Source organism: Diabrotica virgifera, chromosome 2 (assembly GCF_917563875.1).
Source record: "Diabrotica virgifera virgifera chromosome 2, PGI_DIABVI_V3a".
NCBI classification, from domain to species: Eukaryota; Metazoa; Arthropoda; class Insecta; order Coleoptera; family Chrysomelidae; genus Diabrotica; species Diabrotica virgifera.
The window spans coordinates 159,942,929-159,966,474 of record NC_065444.1 but is presented as its reverse complement, the minus strand read 5'-3'; the positions used below and the strand labels follow the sequence as shown (position 1 = coordinate 159,966,474).

General features: G+C 35.2%; 1 protein-coding gene and 1 non-coding gene across 3 annotated transcripts in view; one reads left to right on the top strand and one right to left on the bottom strand.

Annotated features, from left to right (window-relative positions):
- LOC114344754 (uncharacterized) overlaps nucleotides 1-15,005 on the top strand; it is a 56,433-nt gene extending 41,428 nt beyond the window's left edge. For both annotated transcript variants that reach the window (XM_028295578.2, XM_028295579.2), the window contains exon 5: nucleotides 14,552-15,005. In XM_028295578.2, coding sequence (XP_028151379.1) covers nucleotides 14,552-14,929 — 378 coding nt within the window. In that variant the 3' untranslated portion in view covers nucleotides 14,930-15,005. The remainder of the gene's footprint in view (nucleotides 1-14,551) is intronic.
- Nucleotides 2,954-3,025, bottom strand: Trnac-gca (transfer RNA cysteine (anticodon GCA)). Its single transcript has one exon. It is a non-coding gene; the product is annotated as a tRNA-Cys (tRNA).
- Nucleotides 15,006-23,546: the final 8,541 nt, after the last annotated feature.

Sequence of the window (23,546 nt, the reverse complement as noted above, 5' to 3'; positions counted from 1 at the left end):
CTGTAAATTTTGAACACCCTGTAGACAAATGTGTAATAATTAATCATGGAATACATTCAACCAATATCCAACTATTTAGATGTAAAAGTAATGTTTTTTTAATTTCGCAAATAACTTGAGAATAAGCCTTCTTTTAAAACTTTACATTTTAAGAAAAGTCAACATAACTCGGAACAATCTGTACGTAGGTATGGGGAAGCCTTATGAAACTATACCTTATTTTTTGCGGACAATTAAAAAATTCAATACAATACAGGGTGTTCCATAAGAAAAAATATAACTTTGATACGCCGCCATTTATTGGGACACCCTGTATATTTCAAAATAATTTTAAAATGTAGGTTTTATCAACTTACAAAATATTCAATTTATTTTTTTTCAAATCTTTTACCATTTCGCTGTAATCTTCCGTCGCGTTAGTGGTGACTCACCCTGATGCCAAAAAATTATAATTTAAAAATAAAAATCGACCTGTTTCGGAATTTATTTGCAGAGTCACCCATTCTCAAGAAAATGAATTTATTCCAACTCAAACGTCCTCACTGTATAAGTTTAGTGCAACAATATTTAAAAAAATACGCTTTTATAAAAATGTCATTTTTATAAAACCACAATTTTGTTATACAGGACACAATATAAAATTATTAACTATATTGTTGTTTCAATCCCTATGTCATGAAAGAAATTTGTGATCGATTCTCTCATATAAATCAAAGAAAATGTAAAATGTAAAAAATTAATGAAATATGTTTCGAAAGAGTAATAATTGTGATAATATACCTTCATAAATATATCTAATATCTTATTAACTATAGGGCAGTCAATGAGAGCAAGAACAGGTTATTACCTTCGAATTATTCTATCCTACTGCATGGATTTTAATGAAATTTTAGGAATAGCCTGGAAATATCACCTTATTGAAGGTCTACCCTATGCCGATGTGTGCTTTTGTCTTGGGGGCGGTTCCCACCCCTTCTCGGGGGTGGAAATTTTTTTGGTTAAACAACTACAGAAATTGCTAGAGAACCTATTTCTAAGCAAAAACTGTTCTATAATTTTTTTTCGAAGAAAACTCGATACTTTTTGAGTTATTCGTGGTTGAAAATTGGCCATTTTCATTGAAATATAACACCTTTTCAAATGGTTTTTTGCGAATACCTTAAAAACAATGCATCTAACTAAAAAAATTATATAAAACATTTTTGTAGCTCATAAAAAAAACAAAGAGATTCGTTCATTCTTCAATCTTCTAGTTATAACACAAAAATGTATGGTAGGTAAAAAGAGTTTGTTTTTTTGGTGAATGCTCAAATCAGTGTATTCAACTTGAAATAACAGAGAAACGATCGATTTTAGGTGTATAATGCTACCAATACATTTTATTGTGCTGGAAAAGTCCTTTCAAATAAGTAATATTAAATGTTGATTACATTCAAACTAAGCGAGATATGCTGCAAAAAATTGATGACTAACGAATTTTAAGAAAAAAATTGAGAAGTATATTTATAGTCGGTTCGCTAAACTCAGACGCAACTGGCTAGATATTTTAGTGATAATTTTTTTGTTTTTTGCCAATTTTGCAAAAATTGGAAAAATTACTAACTATTTAGTGATTAATAACTATTTAGTAATTATTTTTTGCTAATTTTACTAAAATTGGCAAAATTACCGACTAAAATATCTAGAAAGTTGCGTCTGAGTTTAGCGAACAGACTATAACCCTTCTTCCACAGTAATTTAAATGCATCGTTTTTCTTCTACAATACATTTTTCTACAGTGTTATTTTTATGCTCAACAAGTTGAGAGGGTTTAAATTGAATGGTTTTTAAAAAAAATAAGATCAAATTATAGAGCGCATATTTAAATTTTCTTAAAAATCTTCCTTTTTCTCCATGTAACTTGAAAATGATAAGAGATACTGTTATAAAAATAAAATCAAAATGTTTATCTAGAAGAAACCTACATTTTTGTATGGCATCTTTTTTTGGCATCTCTTATCATTTTCGAGTTACATGGAGAAATAGGAAGAATTTTAAGAAAATTTAAAAATGCGTGCAATAATTTGATCTTATTTTTTCAAAAACCCTTCATTTTAAACCCGCCCAACTCTTTGAGCATAAAAAGAACACTATAGTAAAATGTATTGTAAAAGGAAAACGATGCATTTCAATTCTTGTGGATAGGGGGTTAAATATACTTCTCATTTTTTTCTTACAATACGTTAGTAATCAAATTTTATACAGTTTATCTCGCACAGTTTGAATGTAATCGACATTTAATATTGCTTATTTTAAGGTCTTTTCAAGCACAACAAAAGTTATTGGTAGCATTATACACATAAAATCGACCGTTTCTCTGTTATTTCAAGTTAAATACACTGATTTCAGCATACACCAAGAAAACAAGTTTTTTCACTTACCATATCTCTTTTTGTGTTATAACCAGAAGGTTCATAAAGGAAAGAGTCTCTTTGTTATTTTATAAGCTACAAAAATGTTTTACATGTTTTTTTTAGTTAGATCCATAGTTTTTAAGGTATTCGCAAAAAACCGTTTGAAAAGGTGTTATGTTTCAATGAAAATGGCCAATTTTCAACCAGGAATAACTTAAAAAGTATTGAGTTTTCGAAAAAAAATTATAGAACAGTTTTTGCTTAGTATTAGGTTCTCTAGCAACTTCCGTAGTTATTTAAGCAAAAAATTTTCCACCCCCGAGAAGGGGTGGGAACCGCCCCCAAGACAAAAGCACACATCGTCATAGGGTAGACTTTGTTTCTTGGGTTATTCCCTACTTACTGTGATAATATCATCTAAATCGATATAGTAGGATGGAATTCGGAGCCACATACCCTCATTGACTGCCCTACTAATAAAGTATGAATTTTTAGTACATTAACTTAACAAAACAAAATATAACTAAACTACCTAAGTAAACTATTTTTTTTTTTTTAATTGGGAACACCCGGGTTTGAACCGTGGACCGCTCGATCTGCAGTCGAATGCTCTACCACTGAGCTATATTCGCTATCTTTATAATGGATTACAAGATTTCCCGGACATAGTGACAAATACAAAGTGAAGTAGGTATATAAAAATATTTTAATACGGACATGACAACATAGCCAAACTCAAATATTTCGTTCTGTGAACATCTTTGATAGCTATCAAAGAATATAGACGTGAGTAGAAGGGTACTGCCCTTTAACGTTTTAGTATAGGATTTTGTGTTCTCACTGAGTAGGTGCATAGACCTGACAACGACTACTTACGCGATCTGGCTACCGCCCGCACCGTGGCTGCAACATCCCTCGTCAACAAGCCTGCTTTGAAGTGCCAAATAAACGTGACCATCTGTTCCAAATTCGCGATGAAAAACAAAGTAGCTGACCTCTGGTGGAATAAATTTAAACTACTATAAGTGGTATAAACAAACCAGAAAATTGTTGATTTGAATGGAATTTGGTCACTTTTTAAAAATTTTTAGTAAATTTGAGCATTATGAGTACATTAAAATATTTTAAATCAAATCGGTATTGTTTTATTCCTCAATTGAATGTTTGTTTATACCATTTATATCGGCCATTTTCTTGCATTCGACCTGCCCTCTATATTCCGTTTCAATCGCGAATAAAATATTGTTCTCAAACTAAATATTGTCCTAATGTAAAATTGTTTAAAAAATAGTAAGTTTTGGATTTTTGTTTTTTGTTTATGAGAAATACACATTTCTGATTATGTATTTGAGTCGTTTTTGCTTGAATATTAGTCAAAACAAATTTTCAGATGTTCAGTATTACCTGTATAAAAAATTGGTATACCTATGCTAATTCATCATAATGTAATATACAATCTGACAATACCAAATAGAATAATTTCATTATTTCCTAAACCGGTGACTTTAACGAAAAATCCCAAAATATGTCTATTTTTATTAGGATTTTTTGATATATACTCGTATATCATACTAGTGACGTCATCAATCTCGGCGTAATGACGTAATCTATAATTTTTTTAAATGAGAATAGGGGTCGTATGCTAGCTTATTTGACGGGTTATTCAGTAATATTAACGTAATTATTTTTAGAGGGTGTCCAACATAAATGATTTGAATTAAATTAATTGACACAGATAGAAGAATGTGTGTAACTTATTTAATTCAAAATACATTTTACTGCTCTCAGAAATAAAAAAATGTTAATTTCACAAATAAATATTGCTTCCTGCATAAATTAAATGTATAAATTGCCAAGAGGCGGGTGGGTGAACATTGAATTTAAGCGAAAAGCAATGTTTATTTCACGAAGAATAATTTTGTCTCTTTTCTGACAACAGTAAAATGCGGTTTGGCAGCATTTTTTTTGTAAATTAATTTAATTCAAAAAATTTTGTTGGGCACGCTGTATAACCGATTATGTTAATGTTTATATTACTGAATAGTTATTTGAATATCCTTTCAAATAAGCTAGCACACGACTACTATTCTCATTTAAAAATATTGAATACGTCATCATGCTTAGATGGATGACGTTACTGGTATGATATACGAATATATCCCAAAAATCATAATTTAAAAATAAAAATCCACCTGCTTCGGGATTTTTCCTTAAAGTTATCGGTTGTCGAAATAATGAATTTATTCCGTTCAGCTTTGTCACACTGTATAGTTTTCCTGCCTCTTACACAAATCAAACTTTATTTAATACAGCTACAGTTGAGTAGTACGTGTTTGTTTGTGTTTTATAGGCACTGGTTTTCACAACCAACTAGCCAGTCAATTTCATAATGATTTTGTAGATTATAACTTATCACTAACTCAGGGGAGTAATGTGTAGTGTGTGTGTTGAGTAAGTGTATTGTTACTTTGCAAAGTCGACGTCATTGTCTTTGCAAAGAGACGGTAATTGTATCCGAACGTATGTGGTTCCTTCGGTGTGTACCGATCCCACAAGGACAGAAACTATTTTCATTTATTAATTTATAATAAACAAAAAATTCCTGACCCTGGTGAGATTAGAACTCACGACCATTCGGGCCTTTGGATCCAAAGGTAGGCGCTATTACCACTGAGCCACAGATGGGGTAGTTGAGTAGTACACTAAACAGCAAAATCCACCACCTTAAAAATGGGACATTTTCTATGTCACGTATTTCGTATTTCCTAACACTGTCGTCCGATTTAAGTGATTTTTTTAATCTGTTATAGCCTTGTTGTTGCTAAACAAGTAAATCTTCATTGTATACTGGGTGTACCAATCAGACTGTGTTTTTCTCTCAACGTTCGCGACACCCTGTGGACTATTCTAGCATTTTTTTAAAATACTAAAATTAAAACCCAGCTTTAGCCTCAGGTTTTTTTAACATTTTGTTTTTTGATGCATACGCTTATATTGGAAAATAAAAAAGTTAGGTATTTTAACAACAAGTAATGTTTTTCGTCAATAAATCATTATTTTCTGCTTAATTTAATGAACCAGCCTGTGAACGTAGGCTGTGATAAATTAACAATTTAGTAAATGTCAAGTTGTTAATAGTCAAAAACTGTCTGGTTTCTTGTAAAATTAGTATGTAAATTTATTATTTATTTAAGTCCGTAATTTTTTTGTTGTTTTGTGGAAACGGAACGCGATACAAGGGATTTGACCCTCGATGAGTTTGTTCAAGCAGTGGCCTTATATAGCGAAGGGCTTAGCTAACATGCTATCGGCTCCTTATATTGGTAACCATCTTTTGCTAATGCACGACACTTGCGGACCTTACTCGAATCGAAGATTTGTCGGACATAATTTTCAGAAGACTACGACAGCGTTTGCCACCTCTTAGAACCTTACAGGAGGCAGAGACTGTAGAATTCCAAATCTCGAGATTTGGAATGATATTGCTCAAGACCAAATAGCAAACCCCATTTGTAATATAAAAATACATATCTCTTTTATTATAGAACATAAGCGAATGAATTAGTAAACAAAATGTTAAGAAAGCCTAAGGCTACAGTTTTACTTTCAATATTTTATAAATGCTAGAATATTCCACAGGGTGTTCCGAACTTAAAAAAAAAACACAGTATGATTCATACACCCGGTATACAATGACAACTTACCTGTCTAGCAACAATATTATTACAGGGATATTGTTAAAGAATAAAGCTATAACATATTAAAAAAATCACTCAAATCGGACAAGAGGTTTAGGAAATTCGAGACATCAAAATGTCCCATTTTTAATACTCCATTAAAATGTTACATTCTTTAAGCCCTACCTTGCATTTGTTAGAGGAGTCAATTTTATTTCTTTGATGTGTAGGGGGAATCAACAGAAGCTTAAGTTCAAGTTTTTGGAGTCGCCACCCTTGTCCCCGGCCGCCATCTTGGAAATAGGGTGCAAAGGGGTTTCGCGCTATATCTCGTAAACTACCAACCCTACGGAAAATCTAATTCAACATAAAATGTAGCAAATTAAATTTTCTACAATTTTGTTTCTATTACTTTTTATCAGAGTCAACGCTTCATGGTATATCCGCAACAAACACCTACATCGGGAACTTCGTATAACAACAATCAAAGAAGAAATAAAGAAGATTGCCAAGGGTCACGAAAAACGACTCCACAACTCTACAAACAGGGAAGTGTTAGAACTTTTAGATAATCAAGGCCTAGTCCGCAGGCTCAAACGCACCAAACCCTTTGAATTTGTGTGATAGTGATAAATCTATAAATGTCAGTGTCAGTTTAAATTCGGGCAGTGAACCTAGCCACAACAGTGATGTGTGCAACAATAATTATTAAATTCTAAGGTGAACCGTTGGGAATACCTAGAACAGTACAGTAGTAGATTAAGTTAAATGTAAAATGCTGGTTAGTCTTAGGATTAGGTGCATTGTTAATTTAATAAATAAAAAAAATTACTTTTTATCGTCAAGTAACCAACAAAAAAGATATAAACAAAAATATGTAAAAATTTTTTAACAAGTTTCCTTTTGGAGTTTATAACTTTTCAGTTCATTTTAAAATAAAATAACATTACAGCAATTTTGTAGAGTTTTTCAGCGAACAATTTCCACTATAAAGTTGTTTAATTCTATTTATTTATATAGGGTTTACAGCACTCCAAACTTGACCAGATTCTCGAATGCTCATAGGGATACAATAAAAACAAAAGTTAGGCTTACTTTTCTATCTATATAATATTTTTTATTCATACAATTTATTATGATTTTAACATTCCTATGCTATTATTAATCTGTTTTTGACCTTTCTGCCCACTATAAAACTTATAACCCTAAGCATGTAAATATAGAAAACGCCCAAGAAGTTGTTTGAGGTTAAATTCGCCGGTTTAGAAGAAGAATGACGCAACCGCAAAATGCAAAATTCTTAAGAAGAGCAAAAAAATCATTTTTGGTATCAAAATCATAAAGTATGATCAAAATTAGCCATTCACCACACCGTGGTGAGGATCTCGAGATATAAGCGTTTTTTGGGGTGTGCCGCTTATCTATGAAGTAACATAACTTTTTTGCTATTGTATATTTTGACTTAAAATTTTCCAAAAAAACTTCTTCATGAATTATATTTTATTGTTGTGTTGGTTAAAATTATAAACTAAAAAGTTTGTCACTCAACTTTTTTAAGTAAACATGAAACTAACGAAATATGATGACAAAATGTTTAAAAATTAACAACTCCTTTTTTATTGTGTTTAAGCATTTTTGACAAATGCCATTGTTATCTACATACTTTAAAGATAACACAGTAAAATTTTCAAAAGGAAATATTTACAGCGACTAAAGATACAGCGAGGTAAAATTGAAAAATCATCAAAATTGATTTTTTGCGTTTTTGTATAAAATTTGATTTTTGAACATGTTCCACCAACTCCAGATAAAAATAAACTACATATTCGGATTCAGCGACCTCGAAAACATAAAAATAGACTAAAATTGGTCATTCACCTTAAATTTGATTTTCGTGGTCGGCATAACGGTTGATGCTGCTCGCCTAATATATAAATAGAAAAGTATTGTATTCCTATGAGAATTCGAGAATCTGGTCAGGTTTGGAGCGCTGTAAAACCTAGATAATAAATAAAATTAAACAACTGTATAGTGAAAATTGTTCATTGAAAAATCGCTATGATGTTATTTTATTGTGAAATGAACGGAAAAAAAGTTATAACCTCCAAAAGGAAACTTCTTACAAAATTTTCTCTTATTTTTGTTTATAACTTTTTTGTTGGTCACTTGACGATAAAAAGTAATGAATATAAAATTGTAGGAAATTTAAGTTGCTACATTTTATGTGTAATTAAATTTTCTGTAGGATTGCTAGTTTAGGAGATACAGCGCGAGAGCCCTTTGAATCCCTTTTTCCAATATGGCGGCCGGGGGACAAGGGTGACGACCCCAAAAACTTGAACTGAAGCTTCTACTGAACCCCCATACACATTAAAAAAATAAAATTGACTCCTCTAAGAAATGCAACCCTAAATGTAACATTTCAATGGATTATAAGGTGGTGCGTTAATTTTGCTGCTTAGTGTAATATAAAATATAGGATATATGATGTGTAGAATCGTTTTAAAATTTGAATTTAAAAGTTCATTCCCAGCTAAGCTCTCCCAACATCATTTATAAATTATACAGTCGGAAAAATGAAAGAATACCCATGAACGAACATATAAAACACGCTGTATTTTCCTGTCACCGTGTCACAAAGAAAATTGCCCAGCGCAAGTAGATGTAGTAATAATTATTACATGTACTTGCGCTGGCCAATTTCTTGTGTGACATGGTGACAGGAAAATACAGCGTGTTTTAAATATGTTCGTTCATGGGTATTCTTTCATTTTTCCTACTGTAAGTATAATTTTTGTGTACAAGAATTTTTTTTTTTTTTTTTTTTTTTTTATTTAAATTTACGTGTCTTGACAACTATGGTCATTGACACGGGAACAAAACAGTTACAATAATTGGTTACAATAGTTGGTTACAATAATTGGTTACAATATTTGCTTAAGCTACAAGTTTTAGGTACTTTTACAAAATTTATAAACATTTTATATTAAATTATACAATTTAGAGTCTCTCAGAAAAGCAATCAGAGAGTTCATTGAACCAGGTGAACTAAGTATATCACTAAGGGTACCAATAATGTTATGCCGTCGTCGGGTGGAGCTGAAAGTACTGCATTCAAGTAGGATATGTTGTATGGAAAGCCGCGTGTTGTTGCAGCTTTCACAGACTGGTGGATTTCCAGAACTCATGAGGTAACCGTGCGTGAGACGAGTGTGACCTATTCTTATTCGTCTGATTATGGCTTCGTCTCTTCTTTTTTGTATGGGAATTTGCGATGGTGAATTATTGGTTGTATTTGATGTAATTTTGATGTGCTTCTATTCCATTGATGTTGCCAATTTTCCAAAACTGATTGCTTGAAGAGATATTTGAGGTCCTGATGGAGCTGTATCTTTTCGACAGGATTATTAGGGCAATTAGCTTTTTTCGCTGCTTGGTCCGCTTTCTCGTTACCAGTAACACCTACGTGCGAAGGAACCCAGAATATGGAGACTGAGGTACCCGAAGTTAACAGCTGATGGCAGTGAGTGTGTACCTTATTGACTATTGGGTGTTGTGATTTTAAGGTTTTTAGTGAATGAATCGATGACAGTGAGTCGGTGCATATGGCTATACGTTTGCTGCTTTTTGGTGTGACTTCTAGAGCTTTATTTATTCCATATAATTCCGCTGTATGTATACTGCAGATTGTAGGGAGGCGGAATGACGCTATTGTTTCATTTGTAGTAGTAACTGCGCAACTTGTACCATGTTCATCTTTACTGGCGTCTGTGTATAAGATTGTATCAAACTTTTCCATGTCGATCATTTTATTGAACTCTTGTTTAATCATAAGGCTTGGTGTTTCCTTTTTGTCGTATCTACATAGACTAATGTTAAAACTAGGCTGCTTTCTGGTCCAAGGCGGGGTATGAGTGATACAGATCGGGGTCATATTTGAAAAATCTATGTTGTTAATTAACTGGTGTAATTTGCGGTCAATTGGGTATACAGACCTAGGTTTTTCTGTTGGATCTATTACTGTGTGTCTGGCAACAAGATTGGCAGCTGGATTTGAGGGGTTGGCAGAGACCTTTGCAAAATAATTCAGAAGGAGTCTTTGTCTCCTATCAGTCAGTGGAGGTTCATAGGCTTCGACACGGATGCCCTCAGATGGGCTAGATCTGAAAGCACCAAGACAAATACGAAGAGATGTGTTCTGAACGACGTTAAGAGAATTTAAGAGAGACTTGCATGCAGACATATAGAGTATGCTACCGTAATCAAGTTTGGACCTAATTAGAGCTTGGTAAATTCTGAGTAATACTTCCTCTTCAGATCCCCAGTGATAGTGAGCAAGGGATTTAATTATGTTTATTCTTTTTAAACAAATAGCTTTAGTGGTTTGTATATGATTTCTCCAAGACAGCCTTTTATCAAATTGCATACCTAAGATTTTATGGTTATCTACTACACGAAGCGAAGTTCCATGTAGTTGTAAATTAGGTTGGGGAGACCTGTATTTTTTACTAAATTGGATTACTACAGATTTAGGTGGTGAAAATTTGAATCCTGTACTTTCTGACCAATTGGTAATAGACTCTAGGGTGTTTTGGAGTAACGCACATGTACTGGATGTGGTCCTACCTTGACAAAATAGAATGATATCATCAGCGTAAATAGCGTGTTGAACTGGTGCTTTTATCATAGTGCTTATGTCATTAATACAGATTAAGAATAGTGTGGTGCTAAGTATACAACCTTGAGGTAGTCCATTCTCTACAGCTTGTGTTGCAGACATTTTACCATTTATGGACACTTGAAACGTTCTATCCGTTAAAAAGTGATTAATAAATGTTGTTATATTACCTTCTAATTTGAGGTCACTAAGTTTTGCAAGAATTATTGATTTTGAGGTGGTATCGAAAGCACTCTCTATGTCTAGAGCAACGGCAATCACCTCATTCTTGTTTTGCATGGCGTACGCAATTTCAGACTGAAGTGAAACCAAATTGTCCATAGTGCATCTATTTGATCTAAATCCTGACTGAAATGGATTTAGTAACTTATGTCGTTCTAAGTACCAGTTAAGACGATTATTTATCATTTTTTCTAAGACTTTACATAATGAGCAATTTAAAGAAATGGGTCGAAATGAACTGGGTAATGCTGACATGCAGTCATTCTTTTTAATTGGAATCAAAATGGATTTTCTCCATAGCCTGGGAAACAGTTGATCTGTCCATAAAATATTGTACAGATCTAATAATTTTCTTAATGTATCTGAATGTAGTTTTTTAATAAATATTGAGGGAATGTCATCTGGTCCGGCAGCAGATTTTTTTAGAGAGCTAACAACATCATAGAGTTCGTCCAGAGTAAACGGTAGGTTAAGTGGATCAGGGTTAGATGAGGAGGACTGAGGAGGGTGCTGTTCGTCTCGTGTCAATAAATGGTTAATTCTGTTTTTGGATTTTTCTAAAAAATATTGTGCAAAAGTATCAGAGATTTTCTGGTCGTCTGTGATAATATTATTTTCGTGGATAAGAGCGGGTATTTTATACGTTGTATTGCGTCCATTAATTTGTTTAATTTTGTTCCATACTTGAGTTGGAGATGTGTCAGCGGTTATAGTACTGGAGAATTTAATCCAAGATTCTCGTTTACTTTCTTCTATTACTCGTTTTGATTTGGCCTTTAGTCTCTTAAAATTAATTAAGTCCACTTCTGCTCGTGTTCTGCGAAATTTGTTTAAGGCCTTTTTGCTAGCTTTAACTGCTAGCTTGCAAGATAGGTTCCACCATGGTACAGATTTATGGGATGGATTAATAGTGTACCTTCCAACGTGTTCCTCTGCTGCTTGCAGTATGCATCTATTAAATTCATCAACATCCGTATCAGCATTGTTTTGATAAACAATTTCGTTAACTTGATCCTTAACAGATGCGCTGAAAAGCTCCCAATTAGCTTTTGAGATATTCCATTTGCTCTTAACATAAGACGGTTTAGCTTCATTATTAGTGATGAAGATAGGGAAGTGATTGCTGTCATAGAGACTATCAAGCGTGTACCAGGTAAGAAGAGGAGCTGTTTTAGGATCACTAATGCTCAGGTCAATTGAAGAGAAGGAGCCAGACTGTATATGAAAATACGTGCTACTTCCTGTGTTTAAAAGACTAACATCATGATTAATGATAATATCTTCAATGATCTTACCCCTACCAAACGTATTTTTAGATCCCCATATAATACCATGAGCGTTAAAATCTCCAACAAGAATAAATGGAGCTGGAAGTTGGTTAATGAGATTTAAAAGTTCAGCACTGGCAAGATTATAGTTAGGGGGAATGTAAACATTGCATATGACAATTTTGTTAGGGCACCATGCAGTTACTGCTACAGCTTCTAGCGTTGTGTTTAACAAAAATTCTTGGTGAAAAACATCATTCGAGATAAAAATGGAGGATCCACCGCTGGCTCTTAAAGGCGTTGTCCTAATAAAATGATAGCTAGAATAGTTTTTAAGATACGGATTGTGTGTTGTGTTAAAGTTAGTCTCTTGTAAGCAGAGAAAGTCTGGGACGTGATCTGAGATTAATTGTTGTAAGCGTTCAAGACGGGGAAAAAACCCGTCACAATTCCACTGAATTAATGTGAATATAATTACAGATTATTTTAAGGAATTTTGAGACTGTTGAGATAATTGAGATACGTCTGAGTTGCTGTCTTCATCGCTTACGTCATGGGACATGCTAGATACACTTTCGGCATCATCAGGTTCCAGTTGGAGTTTAATTTTTTTATTTTTACGTGTTATACGATATCTAATTGCCCGTTCTTGGAGAGATGGGTACAGAAATTGTAAATTTAAGATCAAAGATTTAATATCGCTCGTAAATTTCAATGCTTCAGTGTAAGGATCGTTATTTCCAAAGGTATTTTCAAGGAAAGCTATCAGATTATCTTGTGGAAGTATGAATGCTTCTGGTGTTTTATTGTAGGCCTCTTTTATATCCTCTTTAGTTTGTTCAGTCAATCCGGTTATTGGTGGGTTTGTCCTTTGTTTCTTTCTTTTTCGCTTAATGGTTTTATCCTGCTGTATGTGGCTGGCAGGTGAAACGGGTGGAGGCATGCTAACAGTGTCATCTAGGGAACTGTTTTCATTCGTGGCCGTTGATACTTCTGAGCGACCTCGTTTAAGGCCTGGTTTTACTGCAGTAGTTGTGTCCTGTTGTGCAGTATCTGTAATAGGGGTCACGCTGGAGGTGTCTGTCGGCTGTGTGTTATCTAGTAAAAGGGTTGTGTTCGTGGATAATTCGGGATTTGAATTAGAAGTTTGGGTTACATTAACAGTTGGAGGATTAGAGCATTTAGAAGCAATGTGTCCTGGTTGTTTACAGATAAAACACTCCATTTTATCTGTAGATAAAAAGATTCTGTTGTCAATACCTTCAAAAGGTATTACAATTGACGTTTGTAACTCAAAATTATCTATATTGGAAAAAACATATACTTGGCGTCTAAAGCTAAGGATGTGAGAGTACTCATCACCTGGGATACCAGCTCTTAAAAAGGAAATCGGGGAGGCTAACTCAAGCCCAAGATTTTTAATGGCACTTTCTACTAAATCGTGCGGAACGGTTGGGGAAATATTTGATATGACAATTCTTTTCGTGGGGGAAACCAGTCTGCGAATATTTAGGGTAATGTTCCCTATCTGAATATTAGGATGCGATGTTAATAACTGTTCGACTAGATTTGAATTGGTAAGATAAATACATATCCTATTATGGGATATCCTAGAAGCAAAAGATATTTGTTTGGGACCGATAATGTCGCCTATAGCTCTAACATAGTCATGTAATTTAAGGTTTTGATCAGCGTGTAATACTACCGCTTGGGTGTGCTTTGGAAACGAAGGTTTTACTATGGATGTAACTATGGATGCATACGAAGTTGTTTGTCTAGAAGTTGCATTATCTGTAGTTTTAGACATATTTGAAGCTGAACTGTTTTGCACGTTACTGCCCATGTAGTCAGAAGCAGAAACAATATTATGAAATATAATAATTATTTGTTTAGTTTAGAATTTTGTTGATATTTACGCATTTTGCCGGCACCACTGGTAGCCGGCTAGATCACTTTTCGATGTTTGTGCTAGTCCATTAATATTATTGATGTTTCTAATTAATGTAAAAAGCAAAAAACTGGATCTAATTATAGTTCCGAATAAACTAAACAAATCTAATTTAAAATGTTCAAATACGTACGTTATAATTATTGTTATCACTCTCACTGGTAAACTCGTATTTCACTGCTATTAATAAACACAGCTGCGATCGTCGATGTTTACTCGTTGAGGTACTACAATCGAATCTACAAGAATTAAATTACTTTCTTATTTGTAAAATTATGCTGTCTATTAATTTTCTGCTTGTATTAATAAAGTGTGAGCATTCTCATTATTTGTGATTAAATTTGTATATACTTTTTTTTTCTTAGAGCCAAGTGGATGATACTTCAAACAAACCCAGCACTTCTCGTGCCAATTTATCCGAAAGAGACAATAAAAGCGCAAAGAGAAAATTTGACTACCAGGATGAGACAGAAACGAGCGAGTCTCAACCCAATCCACATATTACAGTTCCATTATCAAATAATCCATTAGATCTTAACCAAGAGTCATTACAACTGTTGCAAAATATTAGCGATAATACTGATAGCATGGTAAGATCTCTGGAGGATATTCCATTAGATCTTTACCAAGGGTCATTACAACTCTTGCAAAGTATTAGCGATAATACTGGCAGCATGGCAAGATCTCTGGAGAATATTGCCACATCACTAAGCATAATAGCCGAACGTTTAAAAAATAAATAGTATCTATGGTAGTATCCTCCTGGATTATTTTGTAGTTTTTGTAATTAAATAGTATCAATAAAATGTGATGATGTTATTAACTAGATTGATTTCAAAACTCCCACTTAAGTTGCCCTTAATTTTACCTGCAAATGTACACTTTTGCCATATTATAGAATACAATAGAAATAAGCTTTATTGTCAACGTTAATATCACAAGAGAATAAATTGGCAATAATGCGACAATTTTTCGAAAACTTGTTTCCTGGCAATAGTCACCAGAACCCGGAGGGTTCGAGTGACCATTGCCGATTGGAAACAAGTTTAAGAAAGACAATTTGAGCATTATTTTTTTAGTAAGTCTTACTATCGCGTTATATTCGACCTGATTATTTTTTAATACTCACATATAAAATTCAAGTCTTTGTATAAAAACATCCAGTGACATTGATCCCAATTAAATTGACACATATTTTTCAACTCGTCAAAGTGAACAGCACAGTTTAGCAAATATTTAGACGAAGGTATTAATAAAATATTACCTAGTTAAAAGTATTTATAAATACAGTTTTGTGTATGAAATAATCTTATATAAGGAAACTCGAGCGCTTAGATTTGCCAATTTGTGTTCTCCTCGTGACACTTTGACATTAGACCCAGAACTAAAAGTTTATTATGGATATTTTCTTAAATGGGACAGTTGTCAAAACTAAGAAACTGGTTACAATTAAACAGAAACAATCTACCTACTTATAATTATTATTATTCCCACTGTAATAATATAATTAAATATAAATACAGGGCGGTTAAGGTACTATTTGAAGCACTAAAATTCAAAATGTTACATTGTTTAAATAAATGTGTACTTTATTGTACCTACCTATTAATTTATTATTTTATTTTTATTTATAATTTTATATAGATAGTAAATAGGTAATAATTGTATATAGTATTTTTACTACAAAAGCAAGATTACGTAGGTCAAAATTTTTGACGTATGAGCACTGTCAAAACATTAGAATGTGACTTATCATGGCCACGTTTATGTCATTACTTGTCAGAGATATTTTTCTTTGTTTTTTTTACTATAAAAATATTATCTATAATTATTTATTCTAATTAATGATGTCAATTGGTTTTCATTACTTGCCGAAATATATTAATTAGCAACAATATTATCATAGTGTAGAGTGTATAGGTATAATTATTAAAATAGATTATTTCACAGCTCACAGCATAATTGACCGCAACCAGCAACACTGAACTCATGAACTGTCATTTGCGTTTGAATGTATGAGTAGGGTACGAATGTCTAAAATATTTAACTAAAATTATTATTTTTTGGAATATTGAACTTAAATAATTGTTTTAGAAAATTTATATTATTGATAATAATAAATGTTTTTGGTTATTTAATAATTAATATAATTCTAAAATTCTCAATGTAATCGCGATTACGTTTTTTTTTATTAAAATACCATGTGGACGCTTATACAAGATCGGGCCAATTCCGTGTTGGTGTCGTATTTTGGCTGTGCTACACAAATTTCAATTCTAGAGTTGATGTTATGGAATATCATTATTTTCGTTAACATTAACAAATATTTTGGCATATGATTAATATATTTCGGCAATAATTGATGAAATCCGATTGACATCATTAATTAGAATAAAGAATTACTTATAGATATTATTTTTATAGTAAACAAAATCAAAGAAAATATCTGACTAGTAATGACATTAACGTGGCCATGATGAAAAGTCACATTCTACCATTGGCCAACTCGGAAAAATAGCGGAGCAGTTCGGGTCGGTGGTCTATCTATCTCCCGCTACCGGCGCTTAGCTTTCTCTCTCTAGCATATGATGGCCGCCGCCTGTGTGTCACTGTCGTTCCGTTACTCCCACCTCTTGGTAGATACGCTCACACTCGCACGACAGACAAAGATAGCTAAACCACCGTACTTGATATATCGACGTTACACCCCGATACATTGAGTGGCATATCCCTAGCCAAGTCTATTTTCTTTACATGTCTCTGGCTTTTACCTACGTAATCTTGCTTTTGTAGTAAAAATACTATATTACGTATTTCTTTAATACTGCATTCGTGTATAATTTTGAAAGTTTGTTTGTCCCGTTTGTTATTAATAAATAAATATCAATAAATTAATATATTATAATGTAATCTAATGTAATTTGTAATAAAAGTTCCTTTAACATTTATATTTTTTATTTCGCAAAATTCAAAATACATTCCTCATTGAAGCCCACTGAAGGTATTTTTTGGACGTCCGATGAACGTCCAAATAACGTCCTCTCAGGACGTTAGATGGACGTCCATTGGACGTTAGGTGGACGTCCATTGGACGTTAGGTGGACGTCCATTGGACGTTTGGCAACGTGGCATTTGGACTAAACTAGGACATCCTATTAAGGTCCAATTTACGTCCCCTAGGACGTCCGTTTAAGGTACAATTTACGTCCGATTAAGGTCCAATTTACGTCCCCTCGGACCTTAGATGGACGTCTAACGGACGTTCGGTAGCGCGACATTTGGACCAAAATAGGACGTTCCTCGGACGAAAACAGACGTCCAAGGGACGTCCTTAAAGTCCGTAAAGGACGTCAATTGTTATAATTATATAATATATATATATATATATATATATATATATATATATATATATATATATATATATATATAAATAATCAAAATCATTGGCTAATACTCGTAAAGTGAATGTGAATTTAGTTGGAAATATATAAAATGATGAAAGGGTCATCATTCCATACATTTCTGTGCAACTATATACACCGGTGTTTCGGCCTATTTGGGCTTCGTCAGTATAGTGTAGCAAGTTAAAAAAGTTGTTTGTAAACTTGTAAAAGGATTACTACAGGAGCAAGGTTACCATTTTTGGTCAGATTGTTAGAAGACCCGCAGTCGCAAGGCTACAACTAACATTGCCAAGGAGGTAAGGCTACCTGAGGAAATGAAAAGCCATAACATTATTAAATAAAATGATGTTGGGTAATCGAGTACAAATATAAAAATAAATAATCAAAATCATTGGCTAATACTCGTAAAGTGAATGTGAATTTAGTTGGAAATATATAAAATGATGAAAGGGTCATCATTCCATACATTTCTGTGCAACTATATACACCGGTGTTTCGGCCTATTTGGGCTTCGTCAGTATAGTGTAGCAAGTTAAAAAAGTTGTTTGTAAACTTGTAAAAGGATTACTACAGGAGCAAGGTTACCATTTTTGGTCAGATTGTTAGAAGACCCGCAGTCGCAAGGCTACAACTAACATGGCCAAGGAGGTAAGGCTACCTGAGGAAATGAAAAGCCATAACATTATTAAATAAAATGATGTTGGATAATCGAGTACAAATATAAAAATAAATAATCAAAATCATTGGCTAATACTCGTAAAGTGAATGTGAATTTAGTTGGAAATATATAAAATGATGAAAGGGTCATCATTCCATACATTTCTGTGCAACTATATACACCGGTGTTTCGGCCTATTTGGGCTTCGTCAGTATAGTGTAGCAAGTTAAAAAAGTTGTTTGTAAACTTGTAAAAGGATTACTACAGGAGCAAGGTTACCATTTTTGGTCAGATTGTTAGAAGACCCGCAGTCGTAATAATAATAATAATAATAATAATAATAATAATAATACCTATTGTTATATCTACTACTGGAGTCATTCCGAAGACCCTCCTCGAAAGCATAAAAAAGCTGGGTCTCAATGAACATATTTATAAGACCATGCAGAAAGCTGTACTACTTGCGACGGCCAGAAGTGTACGAAAATTTTTGGGAGATACACCTGCGTTCCAAGTCACCTAGGGCTCGATAACACGGAAAGAGTCCCATCAGAGCTCAATCCTTTTGATACCGTAGGTATCTGGGATGAGTCAATTTTCCCCTTAGAGGGAGTGTGAGCCGTATGGCTAAATCTGATAATAATAATAATAATAATAATAATTTAGGAGGAAGAGGACTTATGGATATAGGTGAGCAATTAGATAAACAAATTGCTAATTTAAGAACTTATTTTCAGATGCAGGCTGAGACATCTACTCTACATCGCGCTATCTGCGCAGTAGATGACACAACACCGATCAAACTGAGGGAAGCAGAACTACGCATAAACCACCTTACTAAGGACGAAAAAGTGCGCGCCTGGATGGGTAAACCTTTCCACGGGCGACATCCCAATGAGGTCAGCCAAGATTATGTCGACAATATAGCGTCGAACTACTGGTTGACATCAGGAAAGATGTTCCCTGAAACGGAGGGTTCATTACTGGCCATTCAGGATCAGGTTATACCAACCAGAAACTACCTGAAATATATCATCAAAGACCCTCAGGTTCAAAACGACAGATGCCGATATGGATGTCAAGCCCAAGAAACCATCCAACATCTTACAGGGGGCTGCCAGGCATTTGCTGCAACTGAATACAAGGAACGGCATGACGCAGTGGGAAAAATCCTTCATCAAGAGATAGCTATCAAGCTGGGACTTCTCCAAACGGACCATCTCCCGTATTATCAATACGTCCCTGAGAGTATGCTTGAGGATGGCAACTACAAGCTATACTGGGACCGCACTGTGCTCACAGACCAAACAGTGGCACATAATAGACCAGATCTCGTACTAGTTAATAAATTAACAAGACAAACAACACTAATTGATGTGGCGATACCTAACAACAATAATCTACGTAGTAAATTCACTGAAAAGATCGCCAAGTACAGAGATCTAGAAATTCAAATACGAAGGCAATGGAGAATGCAAAGTACCCAGACGATACCTATTGTTATATCTACTACTGGAGTCATTCCGAAGAACCTCCTCGAAAGCATAAAAAGGCTGGGTCTAAATGAACATCTTTACAAGACCATGCAGAAAGCTGTACTACTCGCAACGGCCAGATGTGTACGAAAATTTTTGGGAGATACACCTGCATACCAAGTCACCTAGGGCTCGATAACACGGAAAGAGTCCCACCAGAGCTCAATCCTTTTGATACCGTAGGTATCTGGGATGAGTCAATTTTCCCCTTAGAGGGAGTGTGAGCCGTATGGCTAAATCTGGAAATAATAATAATAATAATAACCTGTGGGAGTTTTATGTCAGTTCTTCTATCAGGCGCGGCCCCCTGCGAATGGGGGATGCTTTCTGGGTATTCGTAGCGCCAATACCCAGAGAGTAGCAGGAACACTTGCCGTGGAACAAAAACTGACACCTGGCAGTAGGTATAAAATGCACACCCATGAGAATGGAGACTAATAGTTTATGTTTAGGGCCGCTGCCTGGGGATCGCCAGGGCACGTCTGGAGCCGACGCTGGACGTGACAGCATGCGGGACGTCGGTGGCAGGGTGTTGAGGAGGCGGGCCCCTGTCACACAAACAGCTACAGCCCAACAACAAGAACAACAACCACAAGCGAGCCAAACAACAGCAAGAGCTCCACTCGCTGAAGGTGCTGCGCCGGAACATCAGCCAGCGCTCACTCAAGCGGGACGACCGAGGCAGCGCATGAAATGGACTGTGTCCATTAACGAAAGCATTTTGCGCTTCTATTATAAGGTGACAAACCTCGGTCAAGAAACGATCGGCTACAGACAACAGCTGTATGCCGAATTTTGCAGGGAGTACCCAGATATTCAAGTATCGGAGCAAAGAGTATCAGATCAATACCGGGTAATCGTAAGAAACAACCTTATCCCAGAGACTAGACGCAATACGATCAAAAGCGAAGTCGAACGGGAGATTAATAACCAAGAGCTAGTTTTAGATCAAGCCCCTAATGAAATCCTTGATGAGCAGATTCCTGAGATTCCCATACCAGAAACTCAACCTGACAATACACAGCAAGAAAACAACGAGTTGCGCGATAGTCTAGAGAACGAAATGGCTCGTGCCGTACAAGAGTTTAATGGAACAAATCCACTTAGCAGACCACCGCTACCACGAATAAACTCTTGTAAGAAACTAGGTGCCCTGTTACAAATTGTGAATACTGAAGTCCTACCCAATTATGTCGTAGAAGCCCACACACTGGAGTATCTGCATATGCTAATCTACTGTGCAGCTACAGCAATTGCCAATGTAATGGGCGTTAAGATCAGAACACGACGGGGTACTAATAACGGAAGGACTGGTAACAGAATTGCACCCTGGGAAAAAAGACTTCTCGGAAAAATTGAATTACTGCGTAGGGATATTGGTCAAGTCACAGAATATATAAGAGGTGTTACAAGTAGAAAAGTCATTAAAAGAGCTGAAGAAATAATGCGGAGCACTGCAAGACACTCGAGATACGATCCAGAAAATAACACAGCCCAACAGTGTCTGGATACATTAAAACAAAAACTCTCCGTCTATTCAGGACGATTAAGAAGGTATAAAGTTAGTAACAACCGAAAATGTGACAATGCACTTTTTGAGAACTCTGAGAAGGCGTTCTACCGAAAACTCAATTCCACCGTAGAAAGTGTCGACAAGTCTTACCCAAGCCAAGAAGAAATTCATGAGTTTTGGGGAAATGAACTTTCCACACCAGCTGCTTTTAACAACAATGCTGGCTGGATAGAAGATACGACGCACAACTGTCACCACTACGTCACTGCTAACTACGAACCATTCACGACTGAAGAAGTCTCAAATGTCATCAAAGAGCTTCATAACTGGAAATCTCCTGGACCAGACGGAGTTCAGAACTTCTGGCTTAAAAAGTTTTGGAGTATTCATGAGTGCTTATCAACATTAATTAATCATGTTATTTCTAATCCGCAGGAATTACCATCATTTCTAACTCAGGGAACTACTTACTTAATACCCCAGGATCAAAATAACACCCAAGATCCATCCAAGTACCGCCCAATTACTTGTCTTCCAACTTTGTATAAATTGGTCACATCCTGTGTAACCCGGCGTATCTACCAACACTGTGCTCTAAACAATATCATAGAGCCTCAACAGAAAGGATGCGCTAAGGGTTCCATGGGTTGCAAAGAACAGCTTATCATCGACTCAGTCATTTCTAACCAGGCATTCACTAAAAAAAGGAACCTTTTTACTGCTTTTATTGACTATAAAAAGGCCTTTGATTCAGTACCGCATGAATGGCTAATAGATATATTGAAAATATACAAAGTAGATGATAACATAGTGACCTTTTTAAGGCATATAATGAGAGATTGGAAGACTAAAATTCACCTCCAAATACCTGGTGAAAACAATATCGAAACCGAAAATATCGCAATCAACCGGGGCCTATTTCAAGGAGACTCGTTGAGTCCATTGTGGTTCTGTTTAGCTTTGAACCCCCTTTCCCAGCTATTAAACTGCACTGACTCAGGTTTTAGCATTAAAAGCAATAATACTGTGGTAGCGAAGCTCAATCATCTGTTGTATATGGATGATTTGAAATTAATGGCTTCCACTCGAGAACACCTAGAAGAGATGCTAAAAACTGTAGAAACATTTTCTAATGATATTAGTATGCAGTTCGGTCTAGACAAGTGCCGTGTTTTGAATATAGTCAGAGGAAAGGTACAGCCCGGTGGATTCGATATGCAAAATGGCCAGAACATCGAGGCCATGGGCGATAACGATATGTACAAATATCTTGGAGTAAAGCAGGCGCGGAAAATTGACCATAAGCAAATGAAAACTGAGATGACTACTGAGTTTATAAGAAGGGTAAAACAGCTGCTTCGTTCACAGCTTAACAGTAAAAATTTGTTTAAGGCACTAAACACCTACTCTTGTTCCGCGCTTAGCTATTCATTTGGTATTGTTAAGTGGACAAAAACGGATATAGAAAACCTTCAGCGAAAAGTACGAACACACCTCACAAAGGCACAAAAACACCACCCTAAAAGTGCAGTAGAACGAACGACATTACCCCGGTATTTAGGAGGAAGAGGACTTATGGATATAGGTGAGCAATTAGATAAACAAATTGCTAATTTAAGAACTTATTTTCAGATGCAGGCTGAGACATCTATTCTACATCGCGCTATCTGCGCAGTAGATGACACAACACCGATCAAACTGAGGGAAGCAGAACTGCGCATAAACCACCTTACTAAGGACGAAAAAGTGCGCGCCTGGATGGGTAAACCTTTGCACGGGCGACATCCCAATGAGGTCAGCCAAGATTATGTCGACAATATAGCGTCGAACTACTGGTTGACATCAGGAAAGATGTTCCCTGAAACGGAGGGTTCATTACTGGCCATTCAGGATCAGGTTATACCAACCAGAAACTACCTGAAATATATCATCAAAGACCCTCAGGTTCAAAACGACAGATGCCGATATGGATGTCAAGCTCAAGAAACCATCCAACATCTTACAGGGGGCTGCCAGGCATTTGCTGCAACTGAATACAAGGAACGACATGACGCAGTGGGAAAAATCCTTCATCAAGAGATAGCTATCAAGCTGGGACTTCTCCAAACGGACCATCTCCCGTATTATCAATACGTCCCTGAGAGTATGCTTGAGGATGGCAACTACAAGCTATACTGGGACCGCACTGTGCTCACAGACCAAACAGTGGCACATAATAGACCAGATCTCGTACTAGTTAATAAATTAACA